General features: G+C 63.9%; 6 protein-coding genes across 8 annotated transcripts; 3 read left to right on the top strand and 3 right to left on the bottom strand.

The window, feature by feature from the left end:
* Positions 1–51: 51 nt before the first annotated feature.
* On the top strand, positions 52–2,342 carry ACOT8 (acyl-CoA thioesterase 8). Its single transcript, XM_030963177.1, has 6 exons — positions 52–269; positions 352–488; positions 733–958; positions 1,213–1,370; positions 1,675–1,866; positions 1,965–2,342. The coding sequence occupies exons 1-6, from the start codon at positions 52–54 to the stop codon at positions 2,081–2,083; spliced, it is 1,050 nt and encodes a 349-aa protein (XP_030819037.1). The 3' UTR covers positions 2,084–2,342.
* A 349-nt stretch (positions 2,343–2,691) lies between these two features.
* Positions 2,692–4,648, bottom strand: SNX21 (sorting nexin family member 21). 3 transcript variants are annotated; one of them, XM_030963174.1, is made up of 4 exons: positions 4,371–4,648; positions 4,086–4,240; positions 3,941–3,951; positions 2,692–3,784 (listed from the first exon to the last, which is right to left on the bottom strand). In XM_030963174.1, the coding sequence occupies exons 1-4, from the start codon at positions 4,646–4,648 to the stop codon at positions 3,113–3,115; spliced, it is 1,116 nt and encodes a 371-aa protein (XP_030819034.1). In that variant the 3' UTR covers positions 2,692–3,112. The 3 variants fall into 3 exon arrangements, with proteins under 3 accessions (XP_030819034.1, XP_030819036.1, XP_030819035.1); XM_030963176.1 differs by lacking the exon at positions 3,941–3,951 and having other exon boundaries at positions 4,093–4,240; XM_030963175.1 differs by lacking the exon at positions 3,941–3,951 and having other exon boundaries at positions 4,375–4,648.
* Positions 4,649–6,485: 1,837 nt separating this feature from the next.
* Positions 6,486–8,422, top strand: TNNC2 (troponin C2, fast skeletal type). The gene is made up of 6 exons (XM_030963390.1): positions 6,486–6,620; positions 7,361–7,412; positions 7,510–7,653; positions 7,740–7,854; positions 7,947–8,083; positions 8,162–8,422. The coding sequence occupies exons 1-6, from the start codon at positions 6,618–6,620 to the stop codon at positions 8,191–8,193; spliced, it is 483 nt and encodes a 160-aa protein (XP_030819250.1). The 5' UTR covers positions 6,486–6,617; the 3' UTR covers positions 8,194–8,422.
* Positions 8,423–8,878: 456 nt separating this feature from the next.
* Positions 8,879–10,059, top strand: LOC115912047 (regulator of G-protein signaling 9-binding protein-like). The gene is made up of 2 exons (XM_030963387.1): positions 8,879–9,212; positions 9,301–10,059. Exons 1-2 carry the CDS (start codon positions 9,020–9,022, stop codon positions 9,732–9,734), a joined length of 627 nt encoding a protein of 208 aa, XP_030819247.1. The 5' UTR covers positions 8,879–9,019; the 3' UTR covers positions 9,735–10,059.
* Positions 9,885–11,360, bottom strand: UBE2C (ubiquitin conjugating enzyme E2 C). Its single transcript, XM_030963388.1, has 6 exons — positions 11,224–11,360; positions 11,119–11,146; positions 10,898–10,984; positions 10,521–10,725; positions 10,328–10,387; positions 9,885–10,192 (listed from the first exon to the last, which is right to left on the bottom strand). The coding sequence occupies exons 1-6, from the start codon at positions 11,322–11,324 to the stop codon at positions 10,134–10,136; spliced, it is 540 nt and encodes a 179-aa protein (XP_030819248.1). The 5' UTR covers positions 11,325–11,360; the 3' UTR covers positions 9,885–10,133.
* A 561-nt stretch (positions 11,361–11,921) lies between these two features.
* DNTTIP1 (deoxynucleotidyltransferase terminal interacting protein 1) lies at positions 11,922–16,509 on the bottom strand. Its single transcript, XM_030963386.1, has 13 exons — positions 16,387–16,509; positions 16,241–16,311; positions 15,831–15,927; positions 15,595–15,693; positions 15,039–15,107; positions 14,705–14,761; positions 14,404–14,465; positions 13,911–13,956; positions 13,392–13,450; positions 13,156–13,216; positions 12,787–12,858; positions 12,539–12,594; positions 11,922–12,179 (listed from the first exon to the last, which is right to left on the bottom strand). Exons 1-13 carry the CDS (start codon positions 16,471–16,473, stop codon positions 12,041–12,043), a joined length of 975 nt encoding a protein of 324 aa, XP_030819246.1. The 5' UTR covers positions 16,474–16,509; the 3' UTR covers positions 11,922–12,040.
* Between the last annotated feature and the right edge of the window lie 231 nt (positions 16,510–16,740).

The raw sequence follows: 16,740 nt of genomic DNA, 5'->3' as shown, positions 1-16,740 counted from the left end.
TAGAGCATCCTGACAAGACAAGGGTGACTGACAGCTCTAGCGTCCAATCAGATGGCGATCTTTGCCCAGCGGATGGGCGGTGCTTCCTGGTCCGCCGGGCTGGTCGGGTCGCGGTGCCGGTCCCGGTTCGCGGAGGTGATGGCGACCCCAGGCGACGCCGGCGGGGCTGGAGCGGGGCCGGGATCCGGGCCGCCGCCGCCCGGGGACCTGCGCAGCGTGCTGATCACCAGCGTGCTGAACCTGGAGCGGCTGGAGGTCGACCTCTTCAGGTGCGGGTGGACGCCGGGACAGCGGGACCGGGCCGCCTCCTCCTCCGCCGCCACCCTCACCGCGGCTGCCTTCTCCCCGCAGGGGCCAGCACCACTGGGTGCCCGCCACGCAGCACCTGTTCGGCGGGCAGATCGTGGGGCAGGCGCTGGTGGCGGCGGCCCACGCCGTGAGCCGCGACGAGCAGGTGCACTCGCTGCACTGCTACTTCGTGCGGACAGGTGCGCCCGGGGAACCGGGGAACCGGCGGCGGGGACGGGGTGCAGGGGTCCGGAGGGGCCTGGCAGGGGTTGGGACGCTGGGGAAGTTCTGAGGAGCGAGGAGGTGCCGTCATCCCGGTGCCAACAAACAGGGAGGGTGTGAGTGGCGCTGCCGGGCCCGGCCCCTGCGGCCGGGTTCCGCCGGTGCGCGGTGCACTGTGGCCCGGCGGCAGAACGTCCCTTTCCCGTCCCTTTCCCGTCCCAGGGGACCCCAAGGTGCCGGTGCTGTACGAGGTGGAGCGGACCCGCACAGGGAAGAGTTTCTCTGTTCGCTCTGTAAAGGCCATCCAGCATGGAAAGCCCATCTTCACCTGCCAGGCCTCCTTCCAGCTCTCGCAGGGAAGCCCAGTGCAGCACCAGTTCACCATGCCAACCGTGCCACCCCCCGAGGAGCTGCTGACACAGGAGGAGCTCATCCAGAAGTTCCTGCAGTGAGTGGGGTGGAAGGGACATGCCGGGGATGCCCATTGCTGCCTGGGGCGTAGGGAGGTGTGGGAGAGTATTGTCTTGTCTGAGGAATTCTCAAATGTGCCTGGGAGGGGAAGAGAGGAGCAGGACACAACAGGAGCCATGCCCCTCTTGTCTTTCTGTGTGCCCCTGGGTCCCTGGCCTGGAGCTGCTGCTAGTAGGATGTGTTCAACCTGCCTGTCTAGCGTTAACCTTGCATCTCTGTGCTGGGCTGCAGGAATCCTAATGTGGCTGAGGGATACAGGAAGCGTCTCACCAAGATCCAAGCTCAAGATGTGCCGATTGACATTAAACCCGTGAACCCACCAGATATATTCAGCTCAGAGTCACAGGAGCCAAAGCAGCTCTTCTGGGTGCGAGCACGAGGCTACATAGGTGGGTCCTGCTGAGTTCAGGTGCCTCCCAATCCATGGGCTTAAGCACCAGCTCACACTGTGGAGCACTGTTGCAACAGAGTGGGCTGGGAGGGCTGTGATTAGGGGGCTGCCTGTGCCCCAGCCTGGGCACTTCAAGGCTGTAATGCAGGTGTAGGTGCAGAGGTGATGCTGGGACATGGCATGGCAAAGGGAATAAGTCTGGAAGAATCCCAGCTGTGCTTGGCAGCTGGTTCCAGGGGAGTGGAGCACCCCAGGCATGTCCCGGGGCCCCCACGGGATGGGCAGCGCTGGTTGCTCTGCAGGAGAGACTGACATGAAGGTGCACTGCTGTGTGGCTGCCTACATCTCTGACTACGCCTTCCTGGGCACGGCACTGCTCCCGCACCGGCAGTACCGCGTCAAGTTCATGGTGTCCCTTGACCATTCCATGTGGTTCCATGCACCCTTCAGAGCTGACCACTGGATGCTGTACGAGTGTGAGAGCCCCTGGGCTGGTAAGTCCTTAGTGTGTTTTTGGGAGACCTTGATGGGCAAGGCCAGCCCTGCCTGTCCTGGGGGCAGTGGGCTGTGGTCTGACAGTCTCTCTCTGCAGGTGGGTGCCGGGGCTTGGTGCAGGGACGGCTGTGGCGCAGGGATGGGGTCCTGGCTGTCACCTGTGCACAGGAAGGTGTCATCAGGGTGGAACAGACACCAACCCAGAGCAAGCTCTAGCTGAGGAGACCCTATAGACTGGAGCTCAAGTATGCTGAGGGAGGGACCCTGAGATCAAGGCAGGACCTGGACAGGAACAGGAAGGAGACCAGGTGGGACCAAGCACTGCAGGAAGTCCCGGTGCCAGAGGTGTCTGTGACAGACTGTGTCCAACAGAGCATCGTTGCAACCAGCTGCTGGCTGCACAGCATGTAAGCACATGCTGCCATCAGCTGTCCTTCACCCACCTTAAAATAAAGCTGTTGGGTGAAGAGCTGGACTCTATCCCTGGAGTTTGTCCCCTTGGACCTGTGACTGGGCTTGCACGAGGGCAGGCAGTGCCAGGAGCACAGTGGATCAGCTCTGCCCCCATGCTAGGCGGGGTCACAGGAGAGGAAGGTGCTACTTTGGCACACGTTGTTTCCTCTTCTCACTTCTGCACTGCTTGTACTGCCCTGGCTCCTCAGTAGCTGCTTCTGCTTGTCCTTGGGCTCCTCCCTAGGATTGGGCTTGGGCTTGGGCCCAGCTGGGAGAAGGGGATGAGGCAGCTCCCACCTCTGTGTGGAGGCTTGAGGCCTCCCACTGATGATGCCCTGGGGTAGTAAGGCTAAACAGACACAGCAGGCGCCTTGCTCTTCTTCCTGCCAAGACTTTATTAAATAAAGTCCTTTCTATTGTGTAAGTTTTATAGGAAGTTCCCGGCAAGAGCCCTGGACCCTGCCAGAAGCTTTCCCGTTCCCTTGCAAGGTGCCAGTATGTCCCAGCTAAAGTCTCAGCCACTCCAGAATCCCCTGCAGAGGGGGAGCAGCTTCTGGCAGCACCAGTGTGGGTGGTGGACCCCCATGAGTCCCCAGCCCCGCCAAACAGGCTAACCACAGAGAAAGTGCATTCAGGAGGCAGCTCCAGGCATGGACTGTGCTGCCCATGGGTCTGCAGTGCTGCTCCCCTGCCCCATTGCCACCCAGGGCATTTCCCTCACTATTCCCAGCTGCCACAGGCGTGTGAGCCCCCCACAGCCCTTGTCCTCCCACCCATGTGAGCACAGGTGGCTCATTCCAGAGGTTCCTTGATCAGGCATTCCTTCAGGGAAGGCTGCTGCTGCAGGAGCAGCCCAGCTTCCCGCAGGTCCTGCAGCCGGGCCTCCGAGCGCCGCTTGTCCTTGCCCACCTTCCAGGCCAGGTGGACGTGGGCCTGCAGGAAGGGTCCCAGGAGCGGGTGGCTGCCCTGGGCCTCCAGCAGCTGCAGCGCCTGCTCGCAGCAGCCGTGGGCCTCACTGAGCTGGTCCAGCTCCTGGTGGCACACGGCCAGCCCAGCCAGTGTCAGCAGGAAGCGGCCGGAGCTGCAGACCCCCAGGCGGTCCTGCAGCCGGTAGGCGTTGGCCCAGGTGGCCAGGGCCTCGCGGTACATGCCCGTGCACGTCAGGCGCTGCGCGGCCTGCAGGTCCGGCAGGAAGAAGAACTCGAGGAACTCAGGAGAGCGGCGGATCTCATCGATGGAGTGCAGGTGGGACAGGAACTGTTCGAAGGCTCGGCTCCGCTTAGCAATGGTCTCAGCGGTGAAGTTCCGGCGCAGTCTCTTCCTGGGGAAGGCAACGCTGGCCATGTCGCAGCTGAAGCGGCAGCGCAGGCGGCGGTTCAGCTGCTCAAAGTCCGAGTAGCGCCGGGCGATGGTGGCAGGGGCCTTGTCAAACTGGCCAGAGCGGATCAGGTAGATGGTGTAGAGCTGCGGGGGAGGCAGGTGTCAGGCAGTGCTGTGAGCACGCTGCTCCCGGCACAAGCACAGCAGGGTGTGCAGCCTCAAAGGGGCTGGGGGAGTTTGCCCGAACAGAAGGGAGTGGATTGGGCTGCTGCAGCCGCAGCACCCATCAGCGATAGTTACCTGAGGCTCATCTGAGCCGCCGGCACCATCCGAGCAGCACGGGGAAAGAGAAAAAAATAAGCGCCAGCCCCGTGGGATCCCTGCCCCGGGGACAGCAGGACTCCTACCCAACCCGTGCCCGCCCAGCCGCGCCGGGCTCACTCACCACGTACTTGGAAGAGCGCTCGCTGACCACGCTGGCGCTGGTGACCTCGAAGAGCAGCCGCTGCGGTGCCAGGCTGCCCCGCGACCTCCGCCACAGCTCCTGCAGCTGCCGGGTCAGCAGGCTGCCGCCGGGACGCTCCGCCGCAGAGACCCACTCTGTGCCGGGAGAGGGGTGTCAGTGCCCTCCGTGGGGACAGGGCTCTGACACCTGTCGGGCTGCCGGACGCCACCATCGCGCGAGTGTCCCTGGAGTCACCCCAGTCCCCCCAGCTCGCCGCCCCAGCACCTGCCTCCGTCCTCCGTGCCCGCTGCCGCTCCCGGCGCCTGCGGCGGCTCCTCCAGCTCCTCGCTAGCTCCGTCCCCCTCCTCCTCCTCCTCCTCCTCGTCCTCGTGGCTGGTGAAGCTCAGGGTGCCGCTGAGGCGCGTCGACAGCCCCTCGGTGTCGTCCTCCAGCTCCGAGCTCTCCGGGCAGTCCTCGGCGTCGCCGCCGCCGCCCGCCGGCTCCTCGCGGCCGGCCTCGCCCGCCAGCGCGTGCCGCAGCCGGTGCAGGATGCGGGCGGCCATCGCTGCCGGGGGTCCGGGCCGGCACCGCGACACGGCGGGGCCGGGGGCTGCCCACCGCGGCACGACCCCCCGCGGGGACAGCCCGGCCCCGGGACACGCTCCCGGTGCTGCCCCCGCCCCGCTCCGTTCGCGCTGCCCCGGGCCGGGCCGAGCCGAGCCGGGTGGTGCCGAGCGATGGCCGCTCCGCCACGGCTCGTCCCGGGATCCTCCCTGCGCGGCTCCGCCTCCGCCGGGAACCCGGATCGGGGCGGCGGAGCCGGCACCGCCCGGCACGGCCGGGATCGGGATCCGCGCTTGCGGCACCGTCCGGCGCCATCGGGACCGGCTCTCCCGTCACTGCCCGGCACGGCCGAGATCGGGATCGGTCCGTGCACCACTGCCTGGGACTCTCGGATCAGGGTCAGGGCTCTGCCTGGCTCTGCCCGCAGCCCCTGCCTAGGAACCGACCCCGCCCTTCCCGGTCTCGCCTCCTCTGTCCCCTGTCCGGGATGTCGTGGTCGGGCCGAGCCCCAGATATCTGCCCTGGGGCCACAGGAGCCACAGGAGCCCCACACTCCGATGCTCGGCGCTGTAGTGTGCCAGGGTCTTGATACCCCAATACCCTGGCACCGTTGTGCCCTGACAGCCAGGTTCACCAACACCCCTGTATCCTGCTACCTCAGGCTCCTGATGCCACAGGGATGTGCCCCGGGCCACCTTGGCACCCTGCCACCCTGGCCTCAGTCGGCCTCACCACGCGCCCCATGGCCAGGCTGCACCTCCGGCACTTGCCCAGCCTTTTTTAGTGTCTGCCCGTTCACTCCTCACTGCTTCCTTGGGAATGTCTATAAATATCGAGGAACCAGCCCAGCTGCTGCCATCGCTCTGTCCATTGCTTGTTCACTGTGCCCTGTTCCAGCACCCTGCACCCCACCCAGGCTCAGATGGGACCCCTGAGCTTCCCTGGGCAGGGTGGGATGCACTAGGGACCGGACTTGTTCCCAGTTCCCACCTGGTGAATGGGGGTCCCAGCAAAAGCAGGAGCCAGAAAACCCCTGGGCATCCCTGGCACTGGGACCTTATGGGACAGAGATTTGTCACCCTGACCCCACTGCAGCCCTGGGGCTCCGAGCACCACAGGGAATGGGCCACTTGGCCAGTGTGTCCCCAGAGCCACGGGCCCCAGCCGGTCCTGGCAGCAGTGGCTGGCACGGGCTGTGAGTGTGAGGACTGAGCCTTCGAGGAGGCACCGGGCATAATTCCCACTCCTCAGAAGCACGAAAAAATGGAGCCATTTCCGGAACAGGTGCCAACAGCACTAGGGACCCCAAACCATGGGGCTCATGCTTTAAATCTCTCCAGGGACTTCATGCCCAAGGCCCCACAGGGGACCCCTTCCTTATCTAGGGTGGGGGAGCTACAGCACTGCTCTGCCTGGGCCCCCTGGAGCAGAAAATGGGGGTGCAGGGGGGGGACGCTGTGTTGGGGAAAACCAGCTTGATATTGGGAGCTTGGGCCAGGAAGGGCTGCATTTTCAGGGGTCAGTGGGTGCTAGTCCATGCCCCTTGAACAGGGGAGACCCTCTCCCCCTTACTCGGGTGATGCTGATGGCTCCAGGGCTATTTTTAACCCCCTCGTTGCTGAGTTGCCTTGGGGGTGTTGGGGGTGGGCAGAGTTGAGCTCCTGCCATAGCTTTGATCTCCCTCCTAAAGGGCTTGAATTTCCATCCCAGCCTCATCCCCATGTTAATCCCAGCCCTTGACCAATAAAGCTTTGGCTAAATTAGGTAAAGGCGCCAGTTGCCAGTGAGAGGGGCTGGGTGCTGCCAGAGCGCTGATAGGCTGAGGAGGCCGGGGGGCAGTAGCTGGAGGCACATCCCACAGAGGAGACACTACAAATTGGGGTGCCAGGGGCACCACGAAGCTTCTGGGAGTTCCTGCTGCAGGAGCTGGTGTTTCTCTGGGGGTGGGAAGCTCCATAAATTCCCAAGATGGTGAGTATTCCTGTCTGCTGTGTGCCATGTGCTGTGTGCCAGGAGGAGACCTGACTGGGCAGGAGGCACCAGGGGGGTCTGGGCTGTGCCTCTGCAGCAGAGGACAGCAGGGATATGGTCCCCAGTGCTGGGCTGACCATGGCAGTGAGGGCAGGAAAGCGTTGGGGTGGTGCAGGGTCCCCGCAGGACAGATCTGAGGGTGAGTGTGTGGCTGCTGAGGGGGTGCAGGTGCCTGGGGACACCAGCTCAGCCCTGTTTGGATCTCAGGGATGCACAGAGGCAGGGGCAGCAGGGGGTGGCTGAAAGCCGAGTGCCGGGTCATGCGACACGGCCTTGCTGCTGGCTCCACAGCCGGCCTGCGCCTCCAGGAGAAACTCGATCGGGGTTGACAGGTGCCACGGCTGTAGCCCCAACAATCCCTACAAGGGGAGCTGAGGAGTTCCCAAAAATAGCACTGCATGCCCAGGATGCCAAGGCTGAACACAGGGACCATGACCCCAGCACAATGGAGCCCCCCAGAAAATGGGGGACTCGGGCAGGCAGCTCCCTGCAGCCCTCCATGTTCATGGATGGCCTGGAAGGCATCGGAACTGTAGGGATTGCTGGTGTCTGTGGCTTATGCCAGCACAGGATCATCCTGCAGCAGGGCAGAGGCTCTTCCCACAGCCAAGCACTGTTGGGCCACACTGTTTAAGGGGTCTCTGGTCTGATATGGGTGACTCCTCTCCCTTGCCTTGCAGACGGACCAGCAGGCAGAAGCCCGTGCCTTCCTCAGCGAGGAGATGATTGCAGGTGACTGTGGGGACAGCAGGGACAGGGGCCAGATATGGCCATGGTGCAGGGCCTGGCTCTGCCCCACTGCTCAGAGACCTGACCTGTGTCTCCACAGAGTTCAAAGCCGCCTTCGACATGTTTGATGCTGATGGTGGTGGAGACATCAGCACCAAGGAGCTGGGGACGGTGATGAGAATGCTGGGCCAGAACCCCACCAAAGAGGAGCTGGATGCCATCATTGAGGAGGTGGACGAGGATGGTGAGCAGCCCTTGGTGGTTGGTGGCAGGACTGGGTGCTGGACCCTGGGCAGGCAGCGTGACCCACGCTTGGCTTCCCCCCCACAGGCAGCGGCACCATCGATTTCGAGGAGTTCTTGGTCATGATGGTGCGCCAGATGAAAGAGGATGCCAAAGGCAAGTCTGAGGAGGAGTTGGCCAACTGCTTCCGCATCTTTGACCGGTGAGTGTGGGGGCAAAGTGGCCCATCCTGTCTGTGGGAACAAGGTCCCGTCTGTGGGAACAAGGTCCTATCCCTCCCTCACCCTCCTGCAGGAATGCGGATGGGTTCATTGACATCGAGGAGCTGGGTGAGATCCTGAGGGCCACCGGGGAGCCTGTCACTGATGAGGACATAGAGGACATGATGAAGGACTCAGACAAGAACAATGACGGTCGCATCGACTTTGATGGTGAGCAATGGCCCCAGCCAAGCATCCATGTTGTGCACCCAGGCAGGGCCATGGGCTGAGGCTGCTGCTCTCTTGCAGAGTTCCTGAAGATGATGGAGGGTGTGCAGTAAGGGACCAGACATTCCTCAGGCCAGCTGCTGCATCCAGCCCTGCTCCCCTGCTGTCCAGGGAGCAGCAGCTCCACAGCATCTGGCCCTCAGCACTTGCTGGGACCTTGCTCTGTGCCAGGGTCCTGGTCTCATCTCACCACCGGCGGCTGAGCTTTTCCTCCCATCTGTCACCTATGGCTTTGACTCGAGCCTCAATTAAAGAGGAAAGGCTTGAGCTGCTGGTGCAGGATTTCACTGGGGGTGCATGGAGAGGGGGGCTGTGGCAGCGTGTCCCTGCTCTGCTCCCCAGGGAGGGAACGTGGGCAGGCTCACACCACGGGGCAGTGCTGCAGGGACAGCCCAGAGTTGTGGTTCCCACGGCCTCCTGGGCAGGCGCCAGCGCTGAGCTCAGAGTTTCCGTGCAGAGCAGCTCGTTCACACGCCAGAGACTGAGCCTGGCCCCGAGGCTCCTGCTCCGGGGCAGGGCTGTGGGACCACAGGGGTTCTAGAGAGCCACCACTGCCCGCCTCACATCTCCCACCCAGAATACCTGGCTATAAGGTGGAAGGGCAGGAGGAGCCCCTTCCCTACAGAGGAAAGGTGACACTTGTGTCTGCATCCCTCTGTGAAGAGGCTGTGCCAGCCTGCTGGAAATCACAGCTCCCTGGGGACCAGCAGGGGTGGAGCACAGCAGGGGGATGAGGCGGGGTGCAGTCCCCAGCCAGGGTGGGTGGGACCACCGAACCAAAACACAGCTCAGAGCGGGTCACAGCACAGCGCAGCGGCACAGAGCAGAGCCAGCAGCCACCGTGGCCATCCTGCCCCTGCCCTGTTGTCACGGGCTGTGATGGCACCAGGCAGAAGGGATGCGTGCCGTGGGCGGGGGGCAGTGGGAACGTGTGCCACAGCCCAGGCTGCCCTCTGCAAGGCCACGGCCGGACACCGGCAGCTGGTGCTGCAGCTCGGGGGGAGCGGGGACGGCCCCCGGCTGCTAGAGGAGCGACGCAGGAGGAGCGCAGAGGCCTGTGAGCTCAGCATGGGTAAGGAGGGCACTGCTGTACCGGGCAGCAGCCACGGGAGCCTCTGCACCCACGCTGCCTGGCCCCAGCTCACACGCTGATCCCACAGGGCTGCGGCGGACGCTGCTGGCGGGGCTGCGGCAGGGCCCGGCCAGCCCTCGGGAGCGGCAGGAGCTGGAGCGGCTCTGGGTGCTCTTCCTCTCTGCCCTGGAGCTCTTCCTGCAGGACCTGCACAGAGCCCAGCACCTCTGCCAGCTCTTCTCCGTGCAAGGGGGCGGTGTTGCCCCGCTGCACACTGGGCTGGGGGGCTGGGGGCTGCCCAGCCGGAGAGGAGGGGGTCCCACGCAGCCCCCGACCACCCAGAGCTTGGAGGAGGAGATCGAGCAGGTGAGGGCCACGCTGGCAGTGATGGAGAGCGGAGCCAACATTCCACCATGGACAGTGGAAGCCACGGAGACCACACAGCCGGCAGAGACAAGCGGCACCGCAGAGAGAGCGGCCTGGGGAGGCGCCTGTGCTGGGCACTGCTGTGGGGTGCTGTGAGCTAGGGGGGCAGGAGAGGTGGCACCCCTGTCACAGAGCAGGGGACAGAGGTACCCCTACAGTCCTCAACCTCTGCCTTTGCAGGTGATGGTGAGAGCTGCTCCCACCCTGTACACAAAATGGGATCACTCCAGGTCCCCAAAGATTTATAAACTCCTGTTACCCCACAGGGGTCTGTATCCCTTCCACCCTTCCTGCCCACACTTGCAGAGGGGCCTCTGGGCACTCTGGGTGTGCCAGAGCTGCCACAGAATCCCCTGCAGAAGTTATAAACCTGCATTTATTTATACATTAACCGTGGCTTGGACTGCGACATTAATTTAAAAACAGCCTATGATACAGAAGGCGGGGGACGGCCGGGAGGGAGGGAGGGGCTGGGCTGAGGGGCCGTGGTGACGGTCAGGTCTCCTGGCTCTTGGTCTGCTTGTTGTACGTCTCCCGCACATACTTCTTGTAGGCTGAGGAGAGAGGGGGAACATGACACCACCTGAGGCAGTGGCCAGGGCAGCTGTGGGGCCAGACAGGCACTGGGGGATGTGCTGCTGCCCATCCCGCTGGGGAAGGAGCAGGAGGGTTCTACTTCAGGCACTCACCGACTTGGTTCTTCCAGAGCTCGGCTGCATGTGTGTTCAGAGGGCTCTCGATGTTTGGCTCTGCAAACAGTGGCTGGGTCAGCTGGTGGGAGGTGACCTGGACACCCCTGAGCCCTGATCTGGGTAGGACAGCCCCACCACCACCACCATCCCTTCCCCCAGCACTCCATAGCAGCTTGTCCACGAGACCCACCTGCCAGCAGGCTCTGTATGGAGAGCAGGATGGTGCGGACATCATACAGCGCTGACCACTTCTCCTTGAGGATGTCGAGGCAGATGTTGCCCTGGGTGTCGACGTTGGGGTGGTAGCAGGGGGTCAGGAACCGCACGGTGGGTGCTGTGTAGGGGTACCCGCTGGGGAACTCCAGCGACAGCTTGTACCGCAGCTCCTCGTAGGCCTGGGGGTGGGAGTCAATGGCACAGGAGTCAGGGGGGGCTGGAGCCCCAGAGGTGCGGGGAAGCCTCGGGGAAAAAGAGAAACAGGGGCAGGGGAGGGCTGGGGCCACCCTCAGCTGAAGGGAGGAAAGTGGGGCACGGTCAGGCCCCCCAGACCGGGATCTCGCCTCTCACCGTCCCGGCGGCGCCGTCAATGGTCCCGATCCACTTGAACAGGTTGTCGGACTCGGGGAAGGCAGAGATGCCTTTGTCACCGGACATCTGCGGAGGCAGCGTGTTAGGGCGGCCCCGGACACCCCCCATCCCAGTTCAGCCCCAGGTGCCTTTGGGACCCCCAACCCCCGGCTTGGTCCCAGGATCCCCAAATCCCGACTCGGCCCCGGGGTCCCACTCACCATCAACGCCATCAGTTCTTGCTGCAGCCTGCGGAGAAAGCGCACGTTACCGGCCGGCTCACCGGGGCAGCCCCCGCCCTCAGCCCCGGTCCCGGCCCCGCTCACCTCTTGCCCACGGCTCCGCGGGCCGCCGTGGCTCCGGTCTCAGCCGCTTTGCGGGCGGCCGCGCTGGACACGGCGGCGGGGTCGGCGTTCTGTGAGGCCATAGCGGCTCCCGGGACACGGACCAGCACGCCGGCACCGGCCGCCGCTGCCGGCGGGTCACGGGCTGGACGCGGCTCCCGCTCCCTGGCGGCGCCGCACCGGGCTCCGCTGGCTCCTTCCCTTCCTGCCGCAGTCCCGCTCGGGGCAGGACTCGGGCCCTCTGCGGTTCTGCCGGTGCCGAGCGGCGGTCAGGGCTCCCCTAGCGGGGCTGCCCCGTGCCGAACGGCGGTGCTTGGGGCTCTCCCGTGCGGCGGCGGCGGCCCGACCCCAACCCCCGTTCCAGACGCTCTTCGATTCAGGAGCGGCTCGGTCCCGACCCCTTTGTCGGTGCAGGAGCGGCTGGGTCCGAACCCCTCTCCGGTGCAGGAGAACTTGGTCGCGGTCGCAGCTCCGGTCCCGGACACTCCGGTACGCTCGTCCCGCGCGGCCCCGCCCGCTCCCGCGCTCCGTTTGAATATTTCCGCGTGCGGCCCCTCCACCAATTAGCGCGCAGCCCCATTCGAGCCGGCCAATCACCGCCCGCCGAGGATGCAGCTCCCACGGTAACGGCCAGCGGGCGCTGATTGACAGCTGGCCCGTGACGCACCGCGCTGTGATTGGTCGCTGCCTCGCGGGGGCGGAACCGAGCCCGCAGGCCCCTCCCCGGGCAGAGCCCGGTGCTCGGTAACCGGTGCCAGGAAGCGGCGAGGTGGGAACGAAGCGGCTTTATTGGGGGGCATCAGGGTTCGGGGGGGTCCTCGGGGGGCGGCACCTCCCCCCCGCGGCGAAGCGTCTCCATGTGCTTCTGCATCTTCTCAGTCATCCAGGCTGGTGGAATGAAAGGCTTCAGCTCTTCCAGCCGCAGATCAACCGAGTCCCTGGGGAGGAACGAGGGGGAAATGAAGGGACTCCAGCACCCACTGCTGACCCCAAACCCACCATGTCCCCTGGCACACATCAGTACCAAGCCCAGACCCACCAAACCCGCCATGGATGTCAGCACTGCAACCAAACCCACCATGGACCCCCAACCAATACCAAGTCCACATCTTTGTCACCAACATGGTCCCCTGGGCACCAAACTCCAACCATAACCAAGCCCCACAGCCATCACACAGAGAGCCCCTCCAGCACAGGACACCCTTGCATTGCAGCAGTGAGGAGGGACTTCGTGGGGCCCCCCAGGAAGCAGCCCCAGGCCCAGCAGCACTGTCAGAGTTTCTTCTTTGCTCCTCACCTGTAATCCTCACTGGCGGCCAAATCCCGAATGTCCTCTTCAATGAGGAGGTAGGCCTGTGGCACAAGGGGGGGACATCTCAGGGTGCCTGCGAGGGGCAGCCAGGGCAGGGCCACCCTCCAGCCACTGCTGTGCCTGTGGGAGCCAGCTGTGCCTCCTGGCCATGCCCCAGTGCTGTGGGCAGGGCACAGACCTCGGCAGCGCAGTGTCCCCGCCCCTGCGGCGGGCCCTGCGCTGGCTGTACTCACCATCTTGCCCCCAATGGCCCTCATGTGCTGCTGCTCTGTCAGCCAGTGCTTATCCTGCGGGTCGGCTGCGTACTGCAATAAAGCACCAAGGACCGAGCTGAGAACGAGGGACAGACCCTCCCCTGAAAGCCCCTCCTCCTGCAGGACACTGCCCCCGCTCTGCTCTGCCCTGCTCCAGCCCCAGCCCTGGCTCTGCCAATCCCGCCGCCTGGGCAGGCACACGACACCACTGGCTCATGTTGCGTGCTGGCCAAACCTTGGGAATGTGCTCTAAGACAACAAACAAGGGCATGGGGGAGGAGGTAAACAAGGGAGCTGAAGCACACACTCCTAATTCCCATGGGAAACCATCTGGCTGTGGCACCTGACCTTAAAGAGGTGGGGATGCTTGATGTAGAGTCGCCCTCTTGTTCCTCCCATCCCGAGAGCTCTGCAATAGGAACACGAGGGGTGTTAGGGGTGTGGGGGGGGCAGCTGCGCTGGCACAGGGACACCCCTCTCCTCCCCAAGGCCTTTCTACTGAGGCAGAGAAGCGAAGTGACGGGAGGAGTGTCAGGGGCTCCTGCCTGGGGACACCACCCTCCATCGACAGGGCCGTTCCTTACTTGTTTGCTCGAGATCCCAGCACAAAGGTTGTGGTTTCAGTCAGTCGGGATGGATCCCACTACAGAGCAATTGGAAAAGGGGCAACATTAGAAATGAAGTTGCTGCTGGCCATGCTCCACAAGCCTCGGCTCTCTGACAGGGAACCTTGGAGCTGCCTCCAGACTGGGAGGGAGGGAGCTGGCCAATGACCTCCAGCCTTCCGCAGGGGAGGGACGTTACATTCCATCTGGGCTGATCTAAGCAGTTTCCCTCGTGGGAAACACTTGTGGGATTCTCCTGGCTACTCCCGGTCTCCTCAGGGCTCCCCCAGCGGCACCACACCGCAGGGATACAGGTTACAGTGCCTGGGGAGACCAGCAAGGGCCTCCGGGCACTTCGCTTCCTCTTCTTGCTCCAGCCCTGCCCAGGGCCCCGTGAGGGCACAGCACAGCCCCGCTGTCCTGTGCTCCTGCAGCTCCTGCAGCTGCAGGAGCAAAGGGGAGGAGAGAGGGAGCCCAGCAGGGTCGGACAGCTAATACCTTTGGTCCATCCCTTTTCACAGTCTCAGAGACTTTGAGCTTCCACCTGAGGGGAAGGAAAACACAGTAAGAATGAGTCCCAGTGGGATCAGCTTAGTCACCACCAGCAGCAGGGACTGAGCCCAAGCCCTTCCAGATCCACTGTTTTTCACACCCTCCATTCCCTCACATCGCCCAGCTTCAGACCCTCAGCTTTGCTGCACATTCCCCTCTCCTGGTTGCCCAGATCCCACCACCCCCATGTCTCACCACTCACTCTGGATGATCCATCTGGACCTTTTCACCCCTTTGGGCCTGTTTGAAATCCCTCCTTCTAAGGTCTTTGCCTCCTGAGGAGAACACCTCAACCTAGCCCTGCTTTTGCCCACACGCAGAAGAACTCCCATCACCCCTCTGCAGGAGATGAGTCTGTGGGGTTTCTGTGTTCCCCACAGGCAGCCTCATTCCCCCTGCCCTCCCCAAACAGGGGCTGTGGCTTGGGGTTTGTACTCACGCTGCCATGCCTGAGACTCCACGGTCATTTGACAGGCTCTGTCCTGGAGGCCGCCCCTTCCTCTGCATGGAAAAAACCCTTCTGAGACCCAGCTGTGCTGCCTCAGGGAACCCTCTCAGCAACCCTCCCTCTCCCAGGGAAGCTGCTTCTTTTGTCACAGGCAAAAACACTACCAGAATGAGCACCTCCAATGCCTCAAAAAAGCTGCCTGTGCACCTCCCTGCACTCTCACTGTGGGAATGGCCAGGAACGAGGGCCAGGCTCCCCAAAAATAAAATCTCTTGTGGGGAAACCATTGTACCTTTTTTGGAATGGGGCTCCCTCGACGGCTCAGCTCCTCATCCATCTGTCGGGCACGCTGGAAGAGGAAGGGCAGTGGGATGAGCAGGGCTCTTCTCCCTACCTGGCCAGGTGAACACTGACCCCAGCCCATCATGAGCAGCACTGAACTGCAGCAAGCAGCACCCACACCTGGGATTCTCCTTGCCCTGCATTCCCTTCAAGCCAAACATCCCCCACTCTGCCTCTGCACTACTGCACTGGCAGCCAAGAAAAGACAGAGAACAAAGTGATCCCAACTCTTCTCCCAGCTCTCACAGGTCATTTAAACCTCTGTGTACAATCACAACAATTACCTTTGGCACTGCCTGCTCATGGGGCAACCTGGGAACCACCTTTTTGCCATCGGAGAACAACAGTTTGGCCTGCAGGAAGACAAAGAAGGTTTCACGGATTCTGGGCTCAGAGAGGGCCCCATAAGCAATGCCCACCTCTACCTATCTGCCTAAAAGCCCTGCTTTGCGTTTGGACTGCTACCAGGCCATGCTTCCACAGACAGGCAGATGCAAAAGCACAATCTGAGCATGATAAATTCTGGTGAACTGGCAGCTAAGCAAGACGTGAAAGGAAAATCCCTGCCCTACCCTGCCAGGACCCTCTGACAGGTGCTGGGAGCCAGTTTCTGTGGGCCTCCAGCATGTGTCATGTTCCTACAGCAGCAGTGACAAGAAGCAGCATGTTCTGCCCAGCCCTGACTGCTCCCTGCTTCCCAGTGAGAATGAATCCCAACAGCAGCCACACAACAGCTGTGGGTGTCCCCTCAGAGTGACAGCAAAGCTGTTACGAGGGACACATTCTAGCTAGGCTGCTTTGCTTGGCTGGGCACCCAAGAAACACTTCACCAGCACCCACCTGCTCCAGGCAGCTCCTACAGGTCTCCTGGATGAGCTGCTCTGGGTCCACCTCCTCCCCAACGTTATCACGCACGTTGATGGCTGCTGTCTGGAAAAACTGGAGAGGAAAAGGCAGGAGAGGGTGATAGCCTGTGCAGCGCCAGCTCACCTCCCACAGCCAGGCGCGATGGCCTCGGTGGCAGCCGAGCTGTCCCCAGCACCTTCAGGCTGCTGCCCACCTGTCCCAGCGCTCACCTTCATGTACTTGTTGAAGATGCCCTGGATCTCCTCGTTGATGCTGGGCTGCAGCACAGCGCGCAGCAGGTCCATGGACACGCTCGGGTCCGTGAAGCTGCGGGTGGAGGGCTCAGGAGGGCGGCGTGGAACCCCCTGCCCGGCCCGGTCTAACCCGATCCTCCCTGTGCCCGGTGCTCATCCCGCAGCTCCACCCTTCCCCTGCATCCCCCGTGCCCTGGACGCCCATCCCGGCCCTGCGGTTCCACCCTTCCCCTGCATCCCCCGTGCCCTGGCCGCCCATCCCGGCCCTGCGGTTCCACCCTTCCCCTGCATCCCCCCGTGCCCCGGCCGCCCATCCCGGCCCTGCGGTTCCACCCTTCCCCTGCATCCCCCCCGCGCCCCGGCCGCCCATCCCGGCCCCGCCGTACCTGGTGGTCATCTGGGAGCGCCGCCCGCGCCGCTGCACCTGCCGGTGCTTGATCATGATGTTCCAGGGACTCTGCGGGACACACAGCAGCGGGTCAGCCGCGGCCCCGCCGCCCCCCACACCGGCCCGGCCCGGCCCCCTCCTCACCGTGCTGACCAGCTGCTCCTCGGCATCGCCCGGGCCCTCCTCGCCCGGCGGCCCCGGCTGCTGCTCCGCATCGCGGGCGGCGCCCATGGCCGCGCTGCCGGCAGCGGGGCCGGGGACCGGATGCGCGGGGATCCCGCGCCTGCATCATCGGGCCCCGACGGATGTGACGCGGAACCGGGGCAATGGGGCCGGGCCCGGGCGGGAGCGGGCCGGCCCGGGGGGACACCCGGGTGTGCTCACGGAGCCCGGGCTCACAGCGTGCCCGCCCGGGAGGTGCCGCCGGGGCGCTGGACGGTGTCACTGCCGCCGGTGTCCCCGCCCCGCCCTCCCCGGGGCTGAGCAGTGCCGGAGGGC

This window comes from Camarhynchus parvulus, chromosome 20 (genome assembly GCF_901933205.1).
Source record: "Camarhynchus parvulus chromosome 20, STF_HiC, whole genome shotgun sequence".
In the NCBI taxonomy this organism is placed as follows: Eukaryota; Metazoa; Chordata; class Aves; order Passeriformes; family Thraupidae; genus Camarhynchus; species Camarhynchus parvulus.
This window is presented reverse-complemented; position numbering and strand designations above follow the sequence as displayed.